The following is a 20,740-nucleotide window of genomic DNA, read 5'->3' as shown; positions in this document are numbered from 1 at the left end:
TGTATATTGACCTGGGTCTGGGGCTTGGTCCTTTGGGATCGAGGGAACCTTTTTCTTTTATTGGGGTGTTGGTTTTCACAACCATTCATCCCCAGGACGAGTGGCACTGGTGGGGATACTGGGAGACTGGAGTGTCTAAGGAAATTGCGTGTGTGACTTGTGGTTAGCCAGTGGGGTGAGACCAAAGTCCTTTTTGTCTGGCTGGTTTGGTTTGCCTTAGAGGTGGAAAAACCCCAGCCTAGGGCTGTGACTGCCCTGTTTGAGCGATTTGTCCTGATTTGGCACCTCAGTTGGGTCCCGCCAGAACCGCCTCGTCACAAATGGACAGAGGGGGCCTGGGGCCGGGGGTAACGGAGGCCCAGCTGGGAGCAGGGGGGCTCTGGGCTGGAGAGGGGGAGCAGGCAGAGCCCCCCTGGCTGCAGGGGGACTGGGATGTGCTGGGCTGAGGGAGGCCAGGCCTGAGGCCGGAGAGTTTCCTGTGCTGGGTTCAACGCTCAATTAACCTCCTGTGTTACGCTGGGGGAGAGTCGCTCCGGGCTAGAGAACGGGGGGCATTGCTCCCTCTGGGAGTGGAGGCCCTGGGGGGTCCAGAGTGAGGGGACTCCCTGGGGGGCCCACGGCAGAGACAGACGTGCTGAGGCTCCGAGAGGTGCGGCTCCAGGAGGTGGAGGGGCCTGGCCCCGGGAGAGTGGCCCCCCGAGAAGGGCTGTCGCACTGAAGGGGGTTCCCCCCATGACCGCACGGGGCCACGCGTGGGAACGACCTGGGACTCTGTGACATCTTGTTGTGCCAGTTTTGCAACAGTGTTAAAAAATCACACGTGTTTCCCCCCTCACCCGCGGGTGATGCTTTATTCAGGGACGTTCTCACAGGAAATTAATCTCTCCCCCCTCCCCCCAGCAGTTTGCGGCACGCTGGGACTCGATCCTGGATCGTGCCGAGAGCCGACGGCGACAGGAGCGACCACCCAGCCGGGCTCCGTGTGCCCCAGGCAGCGGCTGGGCTGGAGCCTGGCGCCCGGGGGGCTAAGTACTCGGCTTGGGTGTGGGGGCCGGGCTGCATTCGGACGTGATCACGATGTCGGTGAAGGCCCCTGGCAGCTTGTACACCCCCCCCTTGCTGACACAGGTGCTTTTGGTGGCACAGCCGCGCACGGCGTAGGTGTAATTCCGGGTGCCTGGAAGCAGAGCAGAGAGGGCGTCGCCGGGGGAATTTCCCTAGCGGGGTTTGTTCTTCCGAATCTTTCCTGCATTTTAGTTCCAGAAGGTTCTTGGCTAATTTCCCCTCCCGCAGAGCCCCGGTGAGTCTCCCCCGGCACGGAGCTCAGGGACTCGTGCTGCACGAAAGCAGCGGCCAGAGAGGACACAATGGGAGCGAACCCACCCCAGCCCGCGGGAGCTTGTTGCAACGGGGCCTTATCCCCGACCGGGCTGTGCCTGGCGCTAACGCCCGCGCTCGCTCCTTGCCCGGCCTTCCTCCGCTAGAGCCAGAGCCCTTCCCCGCCCCACATCGTCTCCCGCCGAGCGGTTACCGGTGGTGATGGAGCCAGCAAAATAGACGCAGTGGTTCTCGGCGCCCAGGCAGCTGACGGTCTCATTGGCCTGGCATTCGGTGCTGTCGGACAGGCAGCCCGGGCACTGCAGCCCGCTGGGTTTGGGCTGGGCCCGTGGCACTAGGGACAGAGAGACACAGTCAGCGTTGGTGCTCGGAGCAGGGCGTGGGGATGGGGCTGGGTGTCCTAATGGTCAGAGCGGCAGACCCCTGAATCTGAGACAGGAGTGGGGTGTACTGGGTTGGAAGGGGAGGCGTGGGTGGGAGCTCAGGGCCAGGACTCCTGGGTTCTTTCCCCGGCTCAGGCAGGGGAGCGGGGGCTGGTGGGTCAGGGCAGGGGGGGCTGGGAGCCAGTACTCCTGGGTTCTCTCCCCGGCTCTGGGAGGGGAGTGGGGTGTGGTGGTTAGAGCAGCGGGGGCTGGGAGCCAGGACTCCTGGGTTCACTCCCTGGCTCAGGCAGGGGAACGGGGTCTGGTGAGTTAGAACGGGGGGGCTGGGAGCCAGGACTCCTGGGTTCTCTCCCCGGCTCAGGCAGGGGAGTGGGGTCTGGTGGGTCAGAGCGGGGGGCTGGAAGCCAGGACTCCTGGGTTCTCCCCCGGCTCAGGCAGGGGAGCGGGGGCTGGTGGGTCAGAGCGGGGGGGTCTAGGAGCCAGGACTCCTGGGTTCTCCCCTGGCTCAGGCAGGGGAGCGGGGGCTGGTGGGTTAGAGCAGGGGGGGCTGGGAGCCAGGACTCCTGGGTTCTCCCCCCGGCTCAGGCAGGGGAGCGGGGGCTAGTGGTTAGAGCAGGGGGGTCTAGGAGCCAGGACTCCTGGGTTCTCCCCTGGCTCAGGCAGGGGAGCGGGGGCTGGTGGGTTAGAGCGGGGGCCGGGCAGGCGACTGGTCCCGTACACCTCACGGCCCCCTTGTTGCACAGGTCCCGCTGGCAGCACTTGGCGGCGCTGCGCACACGCAGGCCGAAGGCAGAGCTGAGGCTGGAGGATCGCGGGGGGCAGAACTTGTTCTCGGTGCAGCCCTTGTAGGTGCCCAGCTTCTGCTTCTTCCCTGGGGGCGAGACGGGGGGGAGGCGTCACCGGGCCGGACGGGCTGCGGCCCCCTGGCTCTGCACGGCTCCCGGAAGCAGCCGGCACGTTCCTCCAGCACCTAGGCAGAGGCGCGGCCACGGGGGCTCCATGCACTGCCCCCACCCCAAGCGCCGGCTCCGCAGCTCCCATTGGCTGAGAACCGTGGCCAATGAGGCGCCTGCGGATAAGGGCAGCGTGCAGAGCCACCTGGCCGCGCCTCCACCTAGGAGCCAGACATGCCGGCCACTTCCGGGAGCCGCCTGAGGTCAGTCCTGCCTGGACCCCACACCCCCTCCCACACCTCATCCCCCTGCCCCAGGCTCAAACTCCCTCCCAAAGCCTGCACCCCCTCCCAGACCCCAACCCCCTGCCCCAGGCTCAAACTCCCTCCCAAAGCCCGCACCCCCTCCCACACCCCAACCCCCTGCCCCAGGCTCAAACCGCCTCTCGCACCCAAACTCACACCCCTTCCCACACCCCGAACCCCTCAGCCCCGGCCCCACACCAGAGCCTGCACCCCCACCCCCTGCCCCAGCCCTGGAGTGGCCGTAGAGGAGCGGGCCAGGGCAGGGCCTTGGGAAGGGGCGGGGCAGGCAGGGGTGTTTGGTTTTCTGCAATTGGAAAATTGGGCCACCCTACCCAGAGGGACTGAACAGAACAGGGAATCATGAAGTGATCCGTCCCCCGTCGCCCATTCCCAGCTGCTGGCAAACAGAGGCTGGGGACCCCATCCCTGCCAGCCTGGCTAATAGCCACTGATGGGCCTATGAACTTATCTAGGGTTTTTTTTGGACCCTGTTATGGTCTTGGCCTTCACAACCTCCTCCGGCGAGGAGTTCCACAGGTTGACTCCACTGCACCTGGTGTGACAGGCCCTGATCTCAGTTGGGGTCTGGGTGGTGCCTGGCGCGATGGGGGCCCCTCTGGCTGGCCAGCAGCAGGGTCCAGCCCCTCCCCCTCAGGGGTGGGGGGGAGATGCCCGGGCATGGTGCCGTGACCCACCGACTCTGGTCTCCGAGGTGAGGATGAGGCAGGAGGTCTGGGAGGGCGCGCAGTCCTGCGGCTCTCCAGTGCACGCCCTATCAGCGCTGCTGCAGCGTTCGCACTTCAGGCAGCCACCTGGGGAGAGAGGGGAGGATTCGGGAAAGGGATAATCCGCAGGGCCGCCAGCCCCCCATTAATGGATCATTCCAGGGGGCAGCTGGTCACCCGCAGCAGCTGACTAGCAGAGCTTAGATTGGGGCTGCCGTTCTGGGAGCCAGGACTCCTGGGTTCTCTGAGTGGGGTCTAGTGGGTTAGAGAAGTGGGGCTGGGAGCCAGGACTCCTGGGTTCTCTCCCTGGCTCTGGGAGGGGAGTGGGGGCTGGTGGGTTAGAGTGGGTGGGGGCTGGGAGCCAGGACTCCTGGGTTCTCTGAGTGGGGAATGGTGTCTAGTGGTTAGAGCAGGGCTGGGAGCCAGGGCTCCTGGGTTCTCTCCCCGGCTGTGGGAGGGGAGTGGGATCTGGTGGTTAGAGCAGGGGGGCTGGGAGCCAGGACTCCTGGGTTCTCTCTCTGGCTCTGGGAGGGGAGTGGGGTCTAGTGGTTAGAGCGGGGGGGCTGGGAGCCAGGACTCCTGAGTTCTCTCTCTGGCTCTGGGAGGGGAGTGGGATCTGGTGGTTAGAGCAGGGGGGCTGGAAGCCAGGACTCCTGGGTTCTCTCCCTGGCTCTGGGAGGGGCGTGGGATCTGGTGGTTAGAGCAGGAGGGCTGGAAGCCAGGACTCCTGGGTTCTCTCCCTGGCTCTGGGAGGGGCGTGGGATCTGGTGGTTAGAGCAGGAGGGCTGGGAGCCAGGACTCCTGGGTTCTCTCCCCAGCTCTGGGAGGGGAGTGGGATCTGGTGGTTAGAGCAGGGGGGCTGGGAGCCAGGACTCCTGGGTTCTCTCCCCAACTCTGGGAGGGGAGGGGGGGTCTAGTGGTTAGAGCAGGGGGGCTGGAAGCCAGGACTCCTGGGTTCTCTCTGGCTCTGGGAGGGGAGTGGGATCTGGTGGCGGGTGCTTGGCAGACATTACCACTCACCCGTGGCCAGCAGTGCCGACAGCAGGCAGAGGGCCAGGTGGGCCGCCATGGTGCAGGGCAGAGCGCGGGGCAGCGAGCGGTGCTGGCCGTCGGATGCAGCCAGCGCTGTGTCCAGTGGGGATTTATAGCCACGGGGCTGGGCCAGGGCAGGGAACAGGACCTGGGAACAGCCAGTTCCTGGAGGGATCCGGCTCCGGGGCCATCAATTACCCTGGCTTGGACCTTTCACCGCCGGCCACGTCTCCCTTTCGATCCCTGCCACCCACCCCGCCCGCCCTGGGGACGTGGCACCCACAGGCCCGGGGTTGCCACTCTCGGACCAGGGGGTATCTGGGGGCGGGTGGAGGGGGGCCAGGTTTGGGGTGAGGATTTGGGGAGCCTGGGGGTAGAATATGGGGGATCCCGTTAAGGGAAGCCTGCGACCTGACCGGTGCAGCCTCACCCCCCCCCCCCATTGTCCCAGCCCGTAATCCAGCCAAAGGCCCCCCCAGCCCAGGGAGCCCAGGAGGGCACAGGCCAGACGGTGGCTCGGCATGGGGCAGGGGGCTGAGATGCAGGGGGGAATGCAGCCCCGATGCCAAGGAGACAGGCCTGGGAGCATCCGGCCGCAGCCACCCAGCGAGATTGTCCAGAGGGGAGGATGCGCCGCCGGGCCGGGGCCAGGACTCTGGGTCAGAGGGTGTTACAAAGCAGACGCCCACTGGCAGGTTCCCCGTCCGGTACGGGAACTTGGCAAGAGCCCGGCTGGGGTCGCAAACCCACAGACACTCCTAAGATGTGCTAGGCGCTGGGCACGTTCCCGAGGGATCCCCCGGTACCAGCTTGGGGTAAACACTCCCCAGAGATGATCCGGGGACACCCCGACCCCTCCAAAGGCCAGGCTCAGAATGACGGGGCATGGACAGCGATGGCTTGAGCCTGCATCAACCAGCCGGTCCACTGGGGATGGTACCTACTGTGTTCCTAGCCATGTGTAAAGGCGGAGTCCCAGGGGGGTGTCTTTGTCTGGCCGAGGGGGGAATGGAAAGTCCCACCAGGGATTTTCTATCCCCGGCTCTGGGAGGGGAGTGGGGTTTAGTGAGTTAGAGCAGGGCGGGCTGGGAGCCAGGACTCCTGGGTTCTCTCCCGCACTCCGGGAGGGGAGTGGGGTTTAATGGTTAGAGCAGGGTGGGCTGGGAGCCAGGACTCCTGGGTTCTCTCCCCGGCTCTGGGAGGGGAGTGGGGGCTAATGGTTAGAGCGGGGGGGCTGGGAGCCAGGACTCCTGGGTTCTCTCCCCGGCTCTGGGAGGGAAGCAGGGGCTGGTGGGTTAGAGCAGGGGGGCGGGGCTGGAGCCAGGACTCCTGGGTTCTCTCCCCGGCTCTGGGAGGGGAGTGGGGGCTGGTGGTTAGAGCAGGGGGGCTGGGAGCCAGGACTCCTGGGTTCTCTCCCCGGCTCTGGGAGGGGAGTGGGGGCTAGTGGTTAGAGCGGGGGGGCTGGGAGCCAGGACTCCTGGGTTCACTCCCCCAGTCTGGGAGGGGAGTGGTGTATAGTGGTTAGAGCAGGGGGTTCTGGGAGCCAGGACTCCTGGGTTCTCTCCCCGGCTCTGGGAGAGGAGCGGGGGCTGGTGGTTAGAGCAGGGGGGCTGGGAGCCAGGACTCCTGGGTTCTCTCCCCGGCTCTGGGAGGGGAGTGGGGGCTGGTGGTTAGAGGAGGGGGGCTGGGAGCCAGGACTCCTGGGTTCTCTCCCCGGCTCTGGGAGGGGAGTGGGGGCTGGTGGTTAGAGCAGGGGGGCTGGGAGCCAGGACTCCTGGGTTCTCTCCCCGGCTCTGATTCCTGGCAGAGGGCTGAGAGGGCCCAGGGGAGCGGAGCGAAGCGCCCAGGTTGCTGACGGTGGCGCCGCTGGCCTGGCCGGGGGCCAGCGTGGGCAGGACAGAGAGTTTCCGGGCAGAGCCCTGGAGAAAGGCCGTTGGGACGGTCCAGCCGCAGCAAAGGCCGAGGCCTGGCCAGCCGGCTGCCATGACGACCCAAGACCCCCCGACTCGCCGGGATCTAGCGCAGGGGGGCTGAGTCCCCCTCCACATGCTACAGAATCTCCAGGGCCCGGCAGGGGCAGGGGGGACTTGGGGCTCCGGCCAGGGGCGGGACCTTGGGGCATAGGCCTAGTTTGGCTTCTGTTTCTGGGGAGGGGGCTTGGGCCGGCTCTGCACAGCGGGGTCCAGGGAGGGAGAGTCGCCTCCACCCCCAGACTCTCCTCAGCAGACCCTCCCCCTGCCTGGGGCTGCGTGTGTGCGGGGGCTGCTCCCCGAGGGCTCCGCCGGCCCCGGAGCCGGGTCCCCGCCCGGGCGGCTCTGACCGGCTGCAGGCGCAGCCGTACCCCCGGGCACCAGCAGCAGACGGGGGGATGCCACGGCTGCCCGCCCCATGGTGCCACCAGCCGGAGGAGCAGCAGCTGAGATCCCCTCCACACTGCCTGGCTCCGGCTTCCCGCCTGGGAGCTGGCCAGAGGGGGGCTGAGGGAGAGGAGAAGGGGGGGTGGAGCTGCCCCCAGGACTGCCCCACTCTGGGTAAGACACTGCAGTTTGGGGGGGGGCAATGCTCTCATGGCCCCTCACCTCTGCCCATGGGCTCAGGGCTTCTGCCCCACGTCGGGGCTTCGTGGGGGGTGGATCTCAGGGTTTCAGCCCCACGCCACTCCTGGTTTCAGCCCCATGGCGGGGGGGTGGGGGGACGGGGACGCCAGGGCTCGGGGTTTCAGCGAAAGGGCTCACGGGCCCCCAGGGGGCTGCAGATCCCCATTTATCTAGGGGGGGTGATCCCAGGGGCACATTAGCTGCACGGATGGATCTATAGGGGGACGGGTAGGGCTGCGTATGGGGACGGAGGGCGGGACAGATGGAGGCAGTATGGCCGACCCCAGAGGTTCAAAAATCCTGAGATTGGCTTTAAAATCCTGAGATTACGTAAAGATACGAGATCTGGGGGGCTTGTTATTTGCTGTCTGCTCTGTGAGCCGTTAGGGGACCCCCGGGTCACGGTTTGTAGCTTTCTCCATAGCCACGAGGGCTCGAAATGGCCCTCTGCTTTAAGGCTGAAACCAGCCCAGACCCACCTGACTCCGGGAGCTGGGGCTTCAACGAAAATGATAATTATCATCAAAAACAATGAGGAGTCCTTGTGGCACCTTCGAGACTAACAAATTTATTTGGGTGTGAGGTTTCATGGGCTGCAGCCCCCTTCATCGGATGCAACTATATTATATTACATTATATTATCATGAGACTTGTGACAGAATCACGAGTCGGCACCACTGTCGCGACGGGTGAGGCTGGAGATGGACGGATGGGGAGGGAGGTTTGCATGGGGATGGACGGACAGACAGAGGCATGTGGATGAAGCAGGAGGGATGGGGTGACACCGGCAGGCCGGCTGCCAGCTCCTGAGAGGCTGCAGGCATTAGCTAAGAGCTGACCGACCGCAGCCGGGGCCAGCCTAGGTTACCCGTGTGTTACTTTGCTCAGCACTAGCGTCCGTCTGGTCCGACTGTATTTAATGTTTCGCCTCTAGGGAAGCCGCTGCCTGCCTGCACTAACCTCCCGTGCCACGTCTGGGTTCCAGCCGACGAGGAACGAGCTCACTTTTGCTCTGGAGCTTTGAAAACGTTTGCTCTGAACTTGTGAACCCAGCCTGGGGATCGTCCCCGCGCCCGGCCAGCAGGGCCTATCTGGATCAGACGGGCCAACCAGGGCCATTGCGATCCAGAGGGCTGCTTAACGGCCCTGTCACACCTGGGAAACAGAAATAAAACCAAGTCATGGGAAAATTGTCCCCCTCTCTCTTCACCGTTCGAACTCTGACAGGGCCAGAAACTCTAAGCTGAGGCCGAGATCCCCCGGGGTGAGCCCTGGGTCCGCCCTGAAAGCCACTTTGAATGGACAGATCACGACGAGTCTGGCAGGCGTTAGGATTTGCAGCAGGCCTTGTCTCTGGTGTAGGATCTAGGGCACCAGCTGATCTCGGGAAGTGACTGGGAGCAACCTGCTGGGGGGTGCTTTTCGGTGTAAGTGACCATGAGTCACTAAGGCCAGTTCGGTTGGGTGCCAAGACAGACTAGAGAGTCTCAGGGGACGGGCTGTGACTCCAGGTTCGACTGTGACAGCGAGCCAGGGGTTGGCGTTTGTTACGGGCTTGGGGAAATCTAATACCAGAACCCACCACCAGCTCGGGGGGCCTGTGCCGTGTCTGTCAGTCGGCCCTGAAACAGGCACTCGCGGTGGTGAGCCGCTCCAGACAGCGTGGCAGAGGGACCGCCAGAGGCGTGTGTACGCAGTGTGACAGGGTCAGGCCAGGTGGCCACCGCAGAGTGATCGAAGGCCGATAGATTAGCCCCAGGTTAAGTAGGTCCCCTTTCCCTGGGTGAGGTAACGGGGAAGGTTCCAGAACAATCAGGAACTTTCTGGAAACAATTAAGGCAGCCAGGCTGCTTAGAACACCTGCAGCCAATCAAGGCAGGCTAATGAGGGCACCTGGGTTTACAAAGGAGCTCCCTTCCGTTTGTGGTGGGCATGCGAGGAGCTGGGAGCAGGAGGTGCAAGGAGCTGAGAGGGTGTGGGTGAGGGTGTGGTGAGGGTGAGGCTGTGCTGCTGGAGGACTGAGGAGTACAAGCGTTGTCGGACACCAGGAGGAAGGTTTGTCCCAGCAGACAGAAAGAGGGAGCAGCCGTCGCTCTCAGTCGTGGCCCGGTGCCACCATCCTGCTCGCCGGGGCAGCCGTCACACAACGATGTCACCGAGTCCCGTCCCAGAGCCAGCACTGAGTCAGGCCCTGTGCCCAGATTCCTCGTGATAATTAGGGTTGCCAGGCGTCCGGTGTCCGACTGTAGCACCTGGTTAAAAGGGACCCTGGCTGCTCCGGTCAGCACTGCCGATTGGGCCATTGAAAGTCTGGTCAGCAGCACAGCGGGGCTAAGGCAGGCTCCCTACCAGCCCTGGCTCCACGTGGCTCCCGGAAGCGGCCGGCATATCCAGCTCTGAAATGCAGGGGCAGCCACGAGGGCTCTGCACACTGCCCCACCCTGAGCACCGGCTCCGCAGCTCCCATTGGCCAGGAGCCGCAGCCAATGGGAGCTGCGGGGGCGGCGCCTGCGGGTGGGGGGAGCGCACCGGGCCACGCCTCCACCTCAGAGCTGGATACGCCAGCCACTTCCGGGAGCCACCCGAGGTAAGCGCCAACCAGAGCCTGCAACCCTCACTCCCTCCGGCGCCTCAACCCCCTGCCCCAGCCCTGACCCCCTCCTGCACGCCACACCCCTCGTCCCCAGTCCCACCCCAGAGCCTGCACCCCCAGCCGGAGACACCCCCCCACACCTCCCAACTCCCTACCCCAGCCCTGACCCCCCTCCTGCGCCCCAACCCCCTGCCCCAGCCCTGACCCCCTCCTGCACGCCACACCCCTCATCCCCAGTCTCACCCCAGAGCCCGCACCTCCAGCCGGAGACACCCCCCCATACCCTACCCCAGCCCTGACCCCCCTCCTGCGCCCCAACCCCCTGCCCCAGCCCTGACCCCCTCCTGCACGCCACACCCCTCATCCCCAGTCTCACCCCAGAGCCCGCACCTCCAGCCGGAGACACCCACCACACCCACCAACCCCCTACCCCAGCCCTGAGCCCCCTCCTGCACTCCAACCCTTTACCCCAGCCCTGACCCCGCTCCTGCACGCCACACCCCTCATCCCCAGTCTCACCCCAGAGCCTGCACCCCCAGCCGGAGACACCCCCCAATACCCTACCCCAGCCCTGAGCCCCCTCCTGCACTCCAACCCTCTCACCCCTAGTCCCACCCCAGAGCCTGCACCCCCAGACAGAGACACCCCCCACACCCTCCAACTCCCTACCCCAGCCCTGACCCCCCTCCTGCACGCCACACCCCTCGTCCCCAGTCCCACCCCAGAGCCTGCACCCTCAGCCGGAGACACCCCCCCACACTCCCCAACTCCCTACCCCAGCCCTGACCCCCCTCCTGCGCCCCAACCCCCTACCCCAGCCCTGACCCCACTCCTGCACTCCGAACCCCTCGTCCCCAGTCCCACCCCAGAGCCTGCACCCCCAGCCGGAGACACACCCCCCCCCATACACCCCAACCACCTACGCCGCATCATAGAATCATAGAATCTCAGGGTTGGAAGGGACCTCAGGAGGTATTTAGTCCAACCCCCTGCTCAAAGCAGGACCAAACCCAACTAAATCATCCCAGCCAGGGCTTTGTCAAGCCTGACCTTAAAAACCTCTAAGGAAGGAGATTCCACCACCTCCCTAGGGAACCAATTCCAGTGCTTCACCACCCTACTAGTGAAAAAGTTTTTCCTAATATCCAGCCTAAACCTCCCCCTCTGCAACTTGAGACCATTACTCCTTGTTCTGTCATCTGCCACCACTGAGAACAGTCTAGATCCATCCTCTTTGGAACCCCCCTTCAGGTAGTTGAAAGCAGCTATCAAATCCCCCCTCATTCTTCTCTTCTGCAGGCTAAACAATCCCAGTTCCCTCAGCCTCTCCTCAGAAGTCATGTGCTCCAGGCCCCTAATCATTTTTGTTGCCCTCCGCTGGACTCTCTCCAATTTATCCACATCCTTCTTGTAGTGTGGGGCCCAAAACTGGACACAGTTCTCCAGATGAGGCCTCACCAGTGCTGAGTAGAGGGGAATGATCACATCCCTCGATCTGCTGGCAATGCCCCTACTTATACAGCCCAAAATGCCATTAGCCTTCTTGGCAACAAGGGCACACTGTTGACTCATATCCAGCTTTTCGTCCACCGTAACCCCTAGGTCCTTTTCTGCAGAACTGCTGCCCAGCCATTCGGTCCCTAGTCTGTAGCAGTGCATGGGATTCTTCTGTCCTAAGTGCAGGACTCTGCACTTGTCCTTGTTGAACCTCATCAGATTTCTTTTGGCCCAATCCTCTAATTTGTCTAGGTCCCTCTGTATCCTATCCCTACCCTCCAGCGTATCAACCACTCCTACCTGTTTAGTGTCATCTGCAGACTTGCTGAGGGTGCAGTCCACACCATCCTCCAGATCGTTAATGAAGACATTGAACAAAACCGGCCCCAGCACCGACCCTTGGGGCACTCCACTTGATTCCGGCTGCCAACTAGACATGGAACCATTGATCACCACAACCCCCTGCTCCAGCCTGGTGAAAAGGAGCGAGTGAGCGAGGGTGGGGGGATGTGGTAAGATGAGGCCCTGAGACATAAACCCTTGTACCAGAGGCCCGGTCTGAGGCCTGAACTGAGGCAATGGTCGAGCTTTGCTAACACGAAGCGAAGCGAAGCTGCGAGCCAGAGGCAGGCCCGGCTCCCTGGAGCTGGCAAGAGGAAGGCTGATGTTGCAATACACATGCCTGACAGATACTAATCACTAGTAAGCGAAACATGTGCCAGGATGGTCCCGGAACCCCCTGGCAGCGCCTTCCACACAGATAACAAGGAACAGGCTGATCCATTTTAACCACAGGGTCAAAAACATCACGTGGTGGATAGAGTTGTTTTGTTCGAACCCACGTGTGCCAGGAGAATCCTGCCATGGACTGAGCCGGGCCATTATCAGCACAGGCACCGACTCTGTGGGTGCTCTGGGGCTGGAGCACCCACAGGGAAATATTAATGGGTGCTTGGGACCCACCAGCAGCCAAGTTCTCCTGTCCCCCACCCCCTGCTCCTCCTTCCCCCGAGCATGCTGCAGCCCCGCTCCTCCACCTACCTCCCAGCGTTTCCTGCCCTGCCGCCGCCAAACAGCTGTTTGGCTGCTCCGGGAGAGGGGGGGAGTGGGAACGTGGCACACTCAGGGGAGGAGGTGGGGCCGGGGCGGGATTTCGGGAAGGAGCTGGAATAGGGGCAGGGAGGGAACGGAGTTGGGGTGGGGACTTTGGGGAAGGGTTTGGAATGGGGGCCGGGAAGGGGTGGGAAGATTCAGGGCTTCATGGAAGGGGTGGAGTGGGGGCAGGGGCAGGGCGGGGCGGGGGTTGAGTTCCGACGGAAAAGGGGAAGTTGGCACCTATGATTGTCAGGGGCACATATGCGTAGTATCTCCTGTAGAGTCTGCGAGAAACTATTACTGTGTTTCATTTGACAATGAATCTGGCCAGGGGCCTTCGTTCCTTATCGGAGCCTGTGGTCATTGGGGGTTCTCTCGGGGTGTGCGGTGCCAGCGATCTGCAGAGCCGGGGCAGCACACAGAGGGAACCCACCCATGCAGCCGGCTGTTATCATCATCAAACAGAGCAGAGCACCACACCGGTGACATCTGACGACACTGGTGACCCCAAACATGGACTGGCAGACGTAAAGCAATGGTAGAAACAGAAGCTCTAAAAAACAGTGACAAAAGGAAAAAAGCTGGAATTTTGCAATTGATGTCCATGGCAGTACGATGGCTTCAACGACATGCCACCATCCTGGCCAGGCAAGTCCGGAGAAATCCGGGGAAGTAGAAGAGGTAACTCAATCCTCGGAGGAAGCAACCCAGGGAGTCGAGCACTGGAAAGCCCAAGGGCTTTTAACAGGGCGACAGGCGGTCCAGACCCACGATCTGCTCGGACAGATCAAGCAGGAAAATAAAAAATTGGAGACAGCCGTGGAAAACCTGCAGGAGAAAAAGCTGCCGTCCCCTGTTGCTCGACAGAGTTCGGGTGCTTTTCCCGCACCGGAAGGATGGGGACAGACATGGAAACGGGTGGTCCTGGCTAAATTAAAAGATGGAACGTGGGACAACGGGAAGGGAGGCGTGTGTGGAACGAATGACCCAGGTAGATCCTCCTCTCTTGACCCGTGGGCAGGGGCCACCACGCCGCAATCGCCACCTTATGCTGAGAACCAGGTTCTGGATAAACCCTCCCCCAAAGCTAGCTCAGTTCCGGTTAAAACAGGAGAAATGGGGGGAAATGGGAGAGACGGCCCTGCCCCGGAACCTGACCAGGACACCCCGCCTGCACCCCACTTTCCCCTTGACAATCCCCCACAAACTGGTGCTCCACCTCCCCGGGGGTTCTGGAACGCAGTGGAAACTGCAAGGAAAAAATGTACTGACGCTTTAAGGGAGCCAGGGCCCCGTGGCAATTATGCAGAGAGGGAAATGGCGGCACCCAAGTGGCGCACAGATACACCCTGCCCACCTCGAGCGAGCGGCTTCACAGCCAGGCCGGTCGCTTTCAAAATGAATGAACTCACTGCGCTAGCGGGAGCCGTCAGCCCCCCGCCTGCTGAGAATTCCCACGAGTTCATGGCCTGGCTACAGACATGCTCGCGGCTGTGAAAAGCGGTGGGAGTCGACACGGCACAGGAACCAATTCTGCTACAAACCCTGTTGGGGCCACGGAACTGTCACACCCTTGGTTTTGACGATGTTGTTACGCAAAGGGTTAAACGGGTGGCTCAGAAGCATTTTACACTCTCCAGTGGATTAGCTGCCCGTAAAGGAATTACAGGAATGCCGGGAGAGGCTCCGGCCAGGCTGGCTGACAGGATATAAACGTAGGTTAGGCTAACAGCGGGGGATCCTGAGCTCGAGGATTTGAAGCGCTGCCTTCTGGGGTGCTAGGAGGGATGAACGCTTGGTGTGAGAATGGAGGCAGGGACGGACCTTGGAACGAATGGATTGAAAAAGTGGAGACTGCGGATGGTTAACCGCAGGAAGGAACTCCTGTCAAGGAGCTGCGAACATGCAGGACAGTGGAAAACAGAGGGGCCTGGAACCTCTCCCCGTGGCCGTGGCTGGGGTTGGCGACGTCGTGGAATGAACGGAGGGTACAGGAGGAAATAGAGAGTGAAGGGGTGTCGCCTGGAGCTCTGAAACAGAACTTGGACCTTTAAGGAGAGAGTGAGACGCTGAGGGCGCAGCTACAGGTATGTCTGCTTGGCCAGGACTCTCAAACGGGGGAAGAAAAGGCAGCGATGAAGGTGGCTCCGGCGACTGCCTTAGCGTCTGGATTGAATGACCCGATTGCTACTAATCCGGTAGCGTTGGCCAGCCCTCCCCGCAACAAGGGATGTGTTTTCCAGCGACCCGGGACAACGGATGTCTGGGGACACTCCCACTTGCAGATCTTCTGTTGGACACGGGGGGCTGGAATTCCTATAGTAAAAGATGCATTTAATGTGTATCCAGTCGTGGACCCCGTACAAACACAGGGCACATCAGCAACCAGACGATGTTAAAACCCTCCCTCTCCAGTCCGGTGTACAGACTGTGCAGGAGAAGGGGGCTAGCGCAGGGAGAGAAACTGGAATTGGGGCAGAAGCTATCAAACGATTGGGAATAATCCTGGACTCCCCAAACATGTGTAACGGGAGAAAGAAATAACGCTAACCTGATCCCAGTGGGACTTGCTACTCGGACGGTGAAAGCGATAAAGCCAAATACCCACCTCCTCTGCCGGACGGCTGGTACGGCTGGTGGGCAGAGATTCAAACTGTCTGGGCAGTGGACTCCCTAGATACGGGAAAAATAGAAACCTCCGTTACAATAGGAGACACCCCCCCATACAGCAAACAATACCCGATACCTCAGGAAGCAAAAGAATCTTTAAGGCAGGTTATAGAAGAATTGGAAAAACGAAGATTAATTAAAAGGTGTTCAGGGCCTAACGCGGCATCTGTCCAGTTAAAAAACCTGCTGGAACATGGAGATTAACTCTTGAGTATCGGGGGTTACAGAGAACTGCCAAGCAGGGGGCACCAGTAGTGACTGCTTACCCCGAATTGTTGGAGGTGGTAACCCCTGGCGTGAAGTGGTTCTCAGGACTCGCCGTGGCAAACGGCTTTTGGAGTTTACCTTTAAACCCGGCATCTCAATACAGAACAGCTGTTGTATGCCGGGGATGCAATACTGCCGGCATGTTCTGCCTATGGGGCACTGTGACGCACCCCCAATATTTCCTGCTGCAGTGAGAAATATGCTCGAGAAGGAGGGACTGTTAGAAACGGGAAGGACAGTCCAGTATGTAGATGAGATTTTAACAGTCAGTGAAACAGAACAGGAAGATGAAGCGTTAATGCGGCAGTTCCTGACTAGCTGCCAAGCGTGCGGCTTGAAACTTAACCCCTCTACATCCCAGGTGAAACAGAGAAGTGCAAATCTGGGAATTCGACTCAGTGCCGGGGGAAGGCCTGTGGCTAAGGAAGGGGTGAAGGGTATTGTTAACCTCCCGATGCCGGTAGATACGAAATCTTTGCGAACTTTCTTGGGGCTGACTATCTTCTGCAGCGAATTCATGGCTGGGTACGCAGAGAAGGCAGGTCCCCTGCACGAGGCCCTGAAAAGCCCACACTGGACCTGGGTCAAGGAGGCAACCAGGGCCTGGGAAAGCCTGAAAAAAGGGTTAATGGAGGCACCTACCTTGGCCGCCCCGAACAACGAATTCCCCTTGGTATTGTACCCCAGCGTGAAGAAGTTCTGTATTGTTAGCGGGCTGACACGGTGCTGGGGAGAGGCCCGTCGCTTACTACGGCAGAGCATTCACAGGGCCCGAAAGCAAACGGGGACGTTGTGAGCAAACTGCTCTCGCCCCCTACTGGACACTACAAAAAGCTCAGCGATTATCGGCGCCAGCGAGGTGGTCGTAGAGTCACCGTGCGCTGGGAAAGTTACTGGCTGAAGGAGAGTGGAGAAGGCCATTCAGTGGCTCTCATGTCCCAGACTGTTCAATTAGCCCCACTAAAAGAACCTGAACTGTCTGGATGGGGATTGACTCTAAACGGTCGGGAACATGTTTGTAAACCCCAACGGGAATCCTAAGCGCCCCCTGTCTTTAAAGCAACCCCAACTGAGCAGGCGATTGGCGAAACCATTTGGTTTGTGGGCGGTAGCTCATATTACACCGAAGGGAAACAAGTCACTGGCTTTGCAGGGATTTGTTTCACGGGAAACCGGCGGAGAGTTAACACCTCCCAGTACAAATTGATCAAAGGAGGAACACGGTCTGCGGAAGTGTCAGCAGTCTTAGAAGTTTTAGCTGCGATGAAGAAGAAGCAAACGGAGCTAATAATAGGAACTGATTCAGAGTATGTTTACAAAGGAACCACCGTCTATCTGCCAGGGTGGAATAGGAACCGATGGTTCTGAAATTAAGCACAAACTTCTGTGGCAGCAAGTGGAAAAATTGGCAAAGCAGCATAAAAGGATCCGGATGGTTCAAATAAAGCCCCACATGGGAAAGGGTCCGTTACAGTGGGGAAATGAACAAGCAGATAAATTGGCTGAGGAAGCAGCCCTCACTGGAACACGGTGGGAGCCACAGCCAGAGAGTGTGATGGTATTGACCTAACCTGCAACCACTGTTCTATATTTGCAGCAAATATTGGGCTGTGATTAGAATCATGGAATATCAGGGTTGGAAGGGACCCAGGAAGTATCTAATCCAACCTCCTCCTCAAAGCTGGACCAACCCCAGACCCCTAAATGGCCCCCTCAAGGGCTGAACTCACAATTCTGGCTTTAGCAGGCCAATGTGCAAACCACTGAGCTATCGCTCCTCCCCTGTACTGCTAATTATGATGATGCCAGCTGTATGTGTGCATCATTTTTGTAGCTGAAGTTATCAATGTGTTTTAATTCTGAAGTACCCTAGGGTATGTCCACACTACCCATGTTACGGCATGGCTGCGGCAGCGCTGTGACGTGAGCAGTATAGACATGCTTTATCGCTGCGGGAGAGCTCTTCCAGCGTTAAACCCCCGACCCCTAACGAGCGGTGGTAGCTTTCTAGCCAGGAGCGCAGCTCCCGGAGATAAAGCGCTGGCTATGCTGGTGCTTTTCAGCGCTAAAACTTTTGTGGCTTAGGGGGGTGTTTTTTCACACCCCTGAATGAGAAAAGTTTTAGCGCTGAAAGAGGCAGTGTAGACACAGCCCTAGTGAAGCATTTGATCAGCCTCTTAAGAAAGGAATTTGCAAGTTAAGTGCCCAGTCAAGAAACACTTAATGGATAGGTTTCAGAGTAGCAGCCCTGTTAGTCTGTATCCGCAAAAAAAACAGGAGTACTTGTGGCACCTTAAAGACTAACAAATTTATTTTAGCATGAGCTTTCGTGAGCTAAAGCTCACTTCTTCGGATGCATCATGAAAGCTCATGCTAAAATAAATGTGTTAGTCTTTAAGGTGCCACAAGTACTCCTGTTTTTTTACTTAATGGATAATGGACCCTGGGAGACCCCAATCCACATAAGTCTTAATGGGATCCTTCAAACTAACATGTAAACAATGGTGTCGTCCTGGAACTGAGTCATGCATGGACATGTGACTTGCCCATGTGACTCCAGACTCCATCTTGCTGCTGTGATTTTCCCCAGTGAGAACAAAGGGGCGTCCTTCCAGGGGCAGAGAATATAAAAGGCCCTGAAAACCCTCCATCTTGTCTTCAGTCCTGCTTCTAGCCTCTGGAGGAACCTTGCAACAAACTGAAGCTCTGAATGACCCATCCCAGCCGGGGATGTTCCAGAGACTTGATTTGAACCTGCAGTTTACTCCATCCCTGCTACAAGCCTGAACCAAGAACTTTGCCATCACTGTATGTAATTGCTTCCATTTAACCAATTCTAGCTCTCAGCTATATTTCGTTTTAAAGGATTGGCAACAGCGTGATTTGTGGGTAAGATCTGACTTATATATTGACCTGGGTCTGGGGCTTGGTCCTTTGGGATTGGGAGAACCTCTTTTCTGTTACTGTGGTGTTGGTTTACATAACCATTTGTCCCCATATGAGTGGCTCTGGTGGTGATACTGGGAGACTGGAGTGTCTGAGGGAATTGCTTGGGTGACTTGTGGTTAGCCAGTGGGGTGAGACCGAAGTCTTCTCTGTCTGGCTGGTTTGGTGCCTTGTTAGTAAAGGACCCCCAGCCTGGGGCTGTAACTGCCCTGCTCTGAGCAATTTGTCCTGAACCGGCGCTCTCAGTTGGGTCGCATCCAGGGCAGCATCGTTACAGAGAGTTACGACTTTTACAGGACCTGCAGGCAAACGATGACTTAATTCAGCAGTGGATAGTAGAACGCCCCTCACAGTGGCAGGGTGACCCGTTGAGAAAGGAGGGAGACATAATTCTGGCAAAACCAGAACCGGAGTGGGTCCTGGTGATCCCTCGGCGGACGCAGTGCCTCCTTTGGGATGGATGCAGGGTTCAGCTATGGGAGGTCACCCAGAACAGGAAGAGGCATTAGAAAAACTTTAAAAACTGGGCTGGTGGCCTGGAATGAGAGAGGATTTAAACCTGCGTATTCAGCGCTGTTATACGTGTGCTAAGCAAGACCCTGCCGGAAAGGAAAGACGGGGAGCGCGAATGCATCATCCCGCCAACGCATACAGGCTGATTTTGCAGGACCCTTGCCTACCACCCCTAGAAAAACTAGATTTTTGTTTGTGATTGTGGATGGTTTCAGTAAATGGGTGGAAGCATTTCCGACTAGAAAAGAAACTAGTTTGGCCAACACAAAAACATGTTGTATTTAAAGTAAATTAGTAAAAAATTATTGTTGTATTTAAAGTAAATAAGGTTTTTTAAATATTTAAGAAGCTTCGTTTAAAATAAAATTAAAATGCAGATCTTATCGATTTAGTGTGATCCTTGCCTGGGATCCTTGTCCGGGGTTCCAGCCACCAGCCCAAAATGCCGTTAGCCTTCTTGGCAACAAGGGCACATTGTCGCCTCATATCCAACTTCTCGTCCACTGTAACCCCCAGGTCCTTTTCTGCAGAACTGCTGCCCAGCCATTCGGTCCCTAGTCTGGAGCAGCACCTGGGATTCTTCCATCCTAAGTGCAGGACTCTGCACTTGTCCTTGTTGAACCTCATCAGGTTTCTTTTGGCCCAATCCTCTGATTTGTCTAGGTCCCTCTGAATCCTGTCCCTGCCCTCCAGCGTATCTACCACTCCTCCCAGCTTAGTGTGAGCTGCAAACTTGCTGAGGGTGCAGCCCACGCCGTCCTCCAGATCGTTAATGAAGATATTGAACAAAACCAGCCCCAGCACCGACCCTTGGGGCACTCCACGTGATACCAGCTGCTAACTAGCCATGGAGCCGTTGATCACTGCCCGTTGAGCCCGGCGATCCAGCCAGCTTTCTAGCCACCTCTTTCCCTCTGTCTGTCTTTCTGTCTCCCCAATGGGAAATCCTGCGCCCCGCGGATCGCGCCAGCCCCTCGGACAATGATGGAGACGATTATAACAGCCTGGGGGATTATTCTAACTGAGCCCGGCCGAGGTCTCTGCGAGCCGTGGTCCCCTCTACGCTGCCAGGACCCTGAACCCCACGAGACTCTGGCCTGTGTTCACCCTCCTCTAGGAGCCGGGAAAGCCTCTGAACCAAGCTCACGCCCAGTGCCCAGCCCCCAGCGGCTGCGGAGCCCGGCTGCAGCCCAGACCCCGCCAGTGCCAGGTTCTCCTCACTTTGACTTGACCCTGGAATTTCCTGCCTCTCTCCTCTTTGGGATTTGAAATCTCCCGTGTTTTCCTCTCCTTTGCCCCTTGGGAATTGCTCCTCACATCTCACCCTTAACTCCAAGTTCACCCAAGTTTTTGTCAGGTATTTCCACTGTTTGTTAGGAAGTTGCTATAGAAATAAGACTGGCCCAGTCCCTGCATTTCGGAGCTATTTATTCCCAATTGAGTTCTCCAGTGGAGTGACGGCCACGTCGCCCCAGCTGGGGGTCTGGCCCCATTCATTCCAATGGAGCTATGGCCGCTTGGCCCCAGCATAGGCACCGACTCCATGGGTGCTCTGGGGCTGGAGCATCCACTGGGAGAAAATGCTGGGTGCTGAGCACCCACTGGCAGCCCCCAATCAGTGCTTCCCCCTCCCTCCCAGCACCTCCCGCCCGCTGGAGGCCCACTGTCCAGCGCTTCCCCCTCCCGCCACGGGCCTCCTGCCTGCCACAATCAGCTGATTCCTGGTGCAGGAGGCTGGGGGCAGGGGAGAGGAGCGGCCTTGAGGGTAGGGGTGGAGTGGGGGTGGGGCCTGGGGCAGAGCCAGGACCCCCGCTGGGATCTGGCCCCACAGAGCGACGGCGTCTCTTTGTGTTCAGGGTCCCGGCCGTGCAGAGGGGTCCCCGGCT

The 20,740-nt window shown here is 59.4% G+C and overlaps 1 protein-coding gene across 1 annotated transcript; it reads right to left on the bottom strand.

Moving 5' to 3' along the window:
• Positions 1-1,025: 1,025 nt before the first annotated feature.
• On the bottom strand, positions 1,026-4,713 carry LOC123351869 (phospholipase A2 inhibitor and Ly6/PLAUR domain-containing protein-like). Its single transcript, XM_044991553.1, has 5 exons — positions 4,665-4,713; positions 3,615-3,731; positions 2,440-2,592; positions 1,532-1,672; positions 1,026-1,177 (listed from the first exon to the last, which is right to left on the bottom strand). Exons 1-5 carry the CDS (start codon positions 4,711-4,713, stop codon positions 1,026-1,028), a joined length of 612 nt encoding a protein of 203 aa, XP_044847488.1.
• Between the last annotated feature and the right edge of the window lie 16,027 nt (positions 4,714-20,740).

Source organism: Mauremys mutica, chromosome 17 (assembly GCF_020497125.1).
Source record: "Mauremys mutica isolate MM-2020 ecotype Southern chromosome 17, ASM2049712v1, whole genome shotgun sequence".
NCBI classification, from domain to species: Eukaryota; Metazoa; Chordata; order Testudines; family Geoemydidae; genus Mauremys; species Mauremys mutica.
Note: the sequence above shows the minus strand (reverse complement) of the source record. Positions and strands in the feature narration are given on the sequence as shown.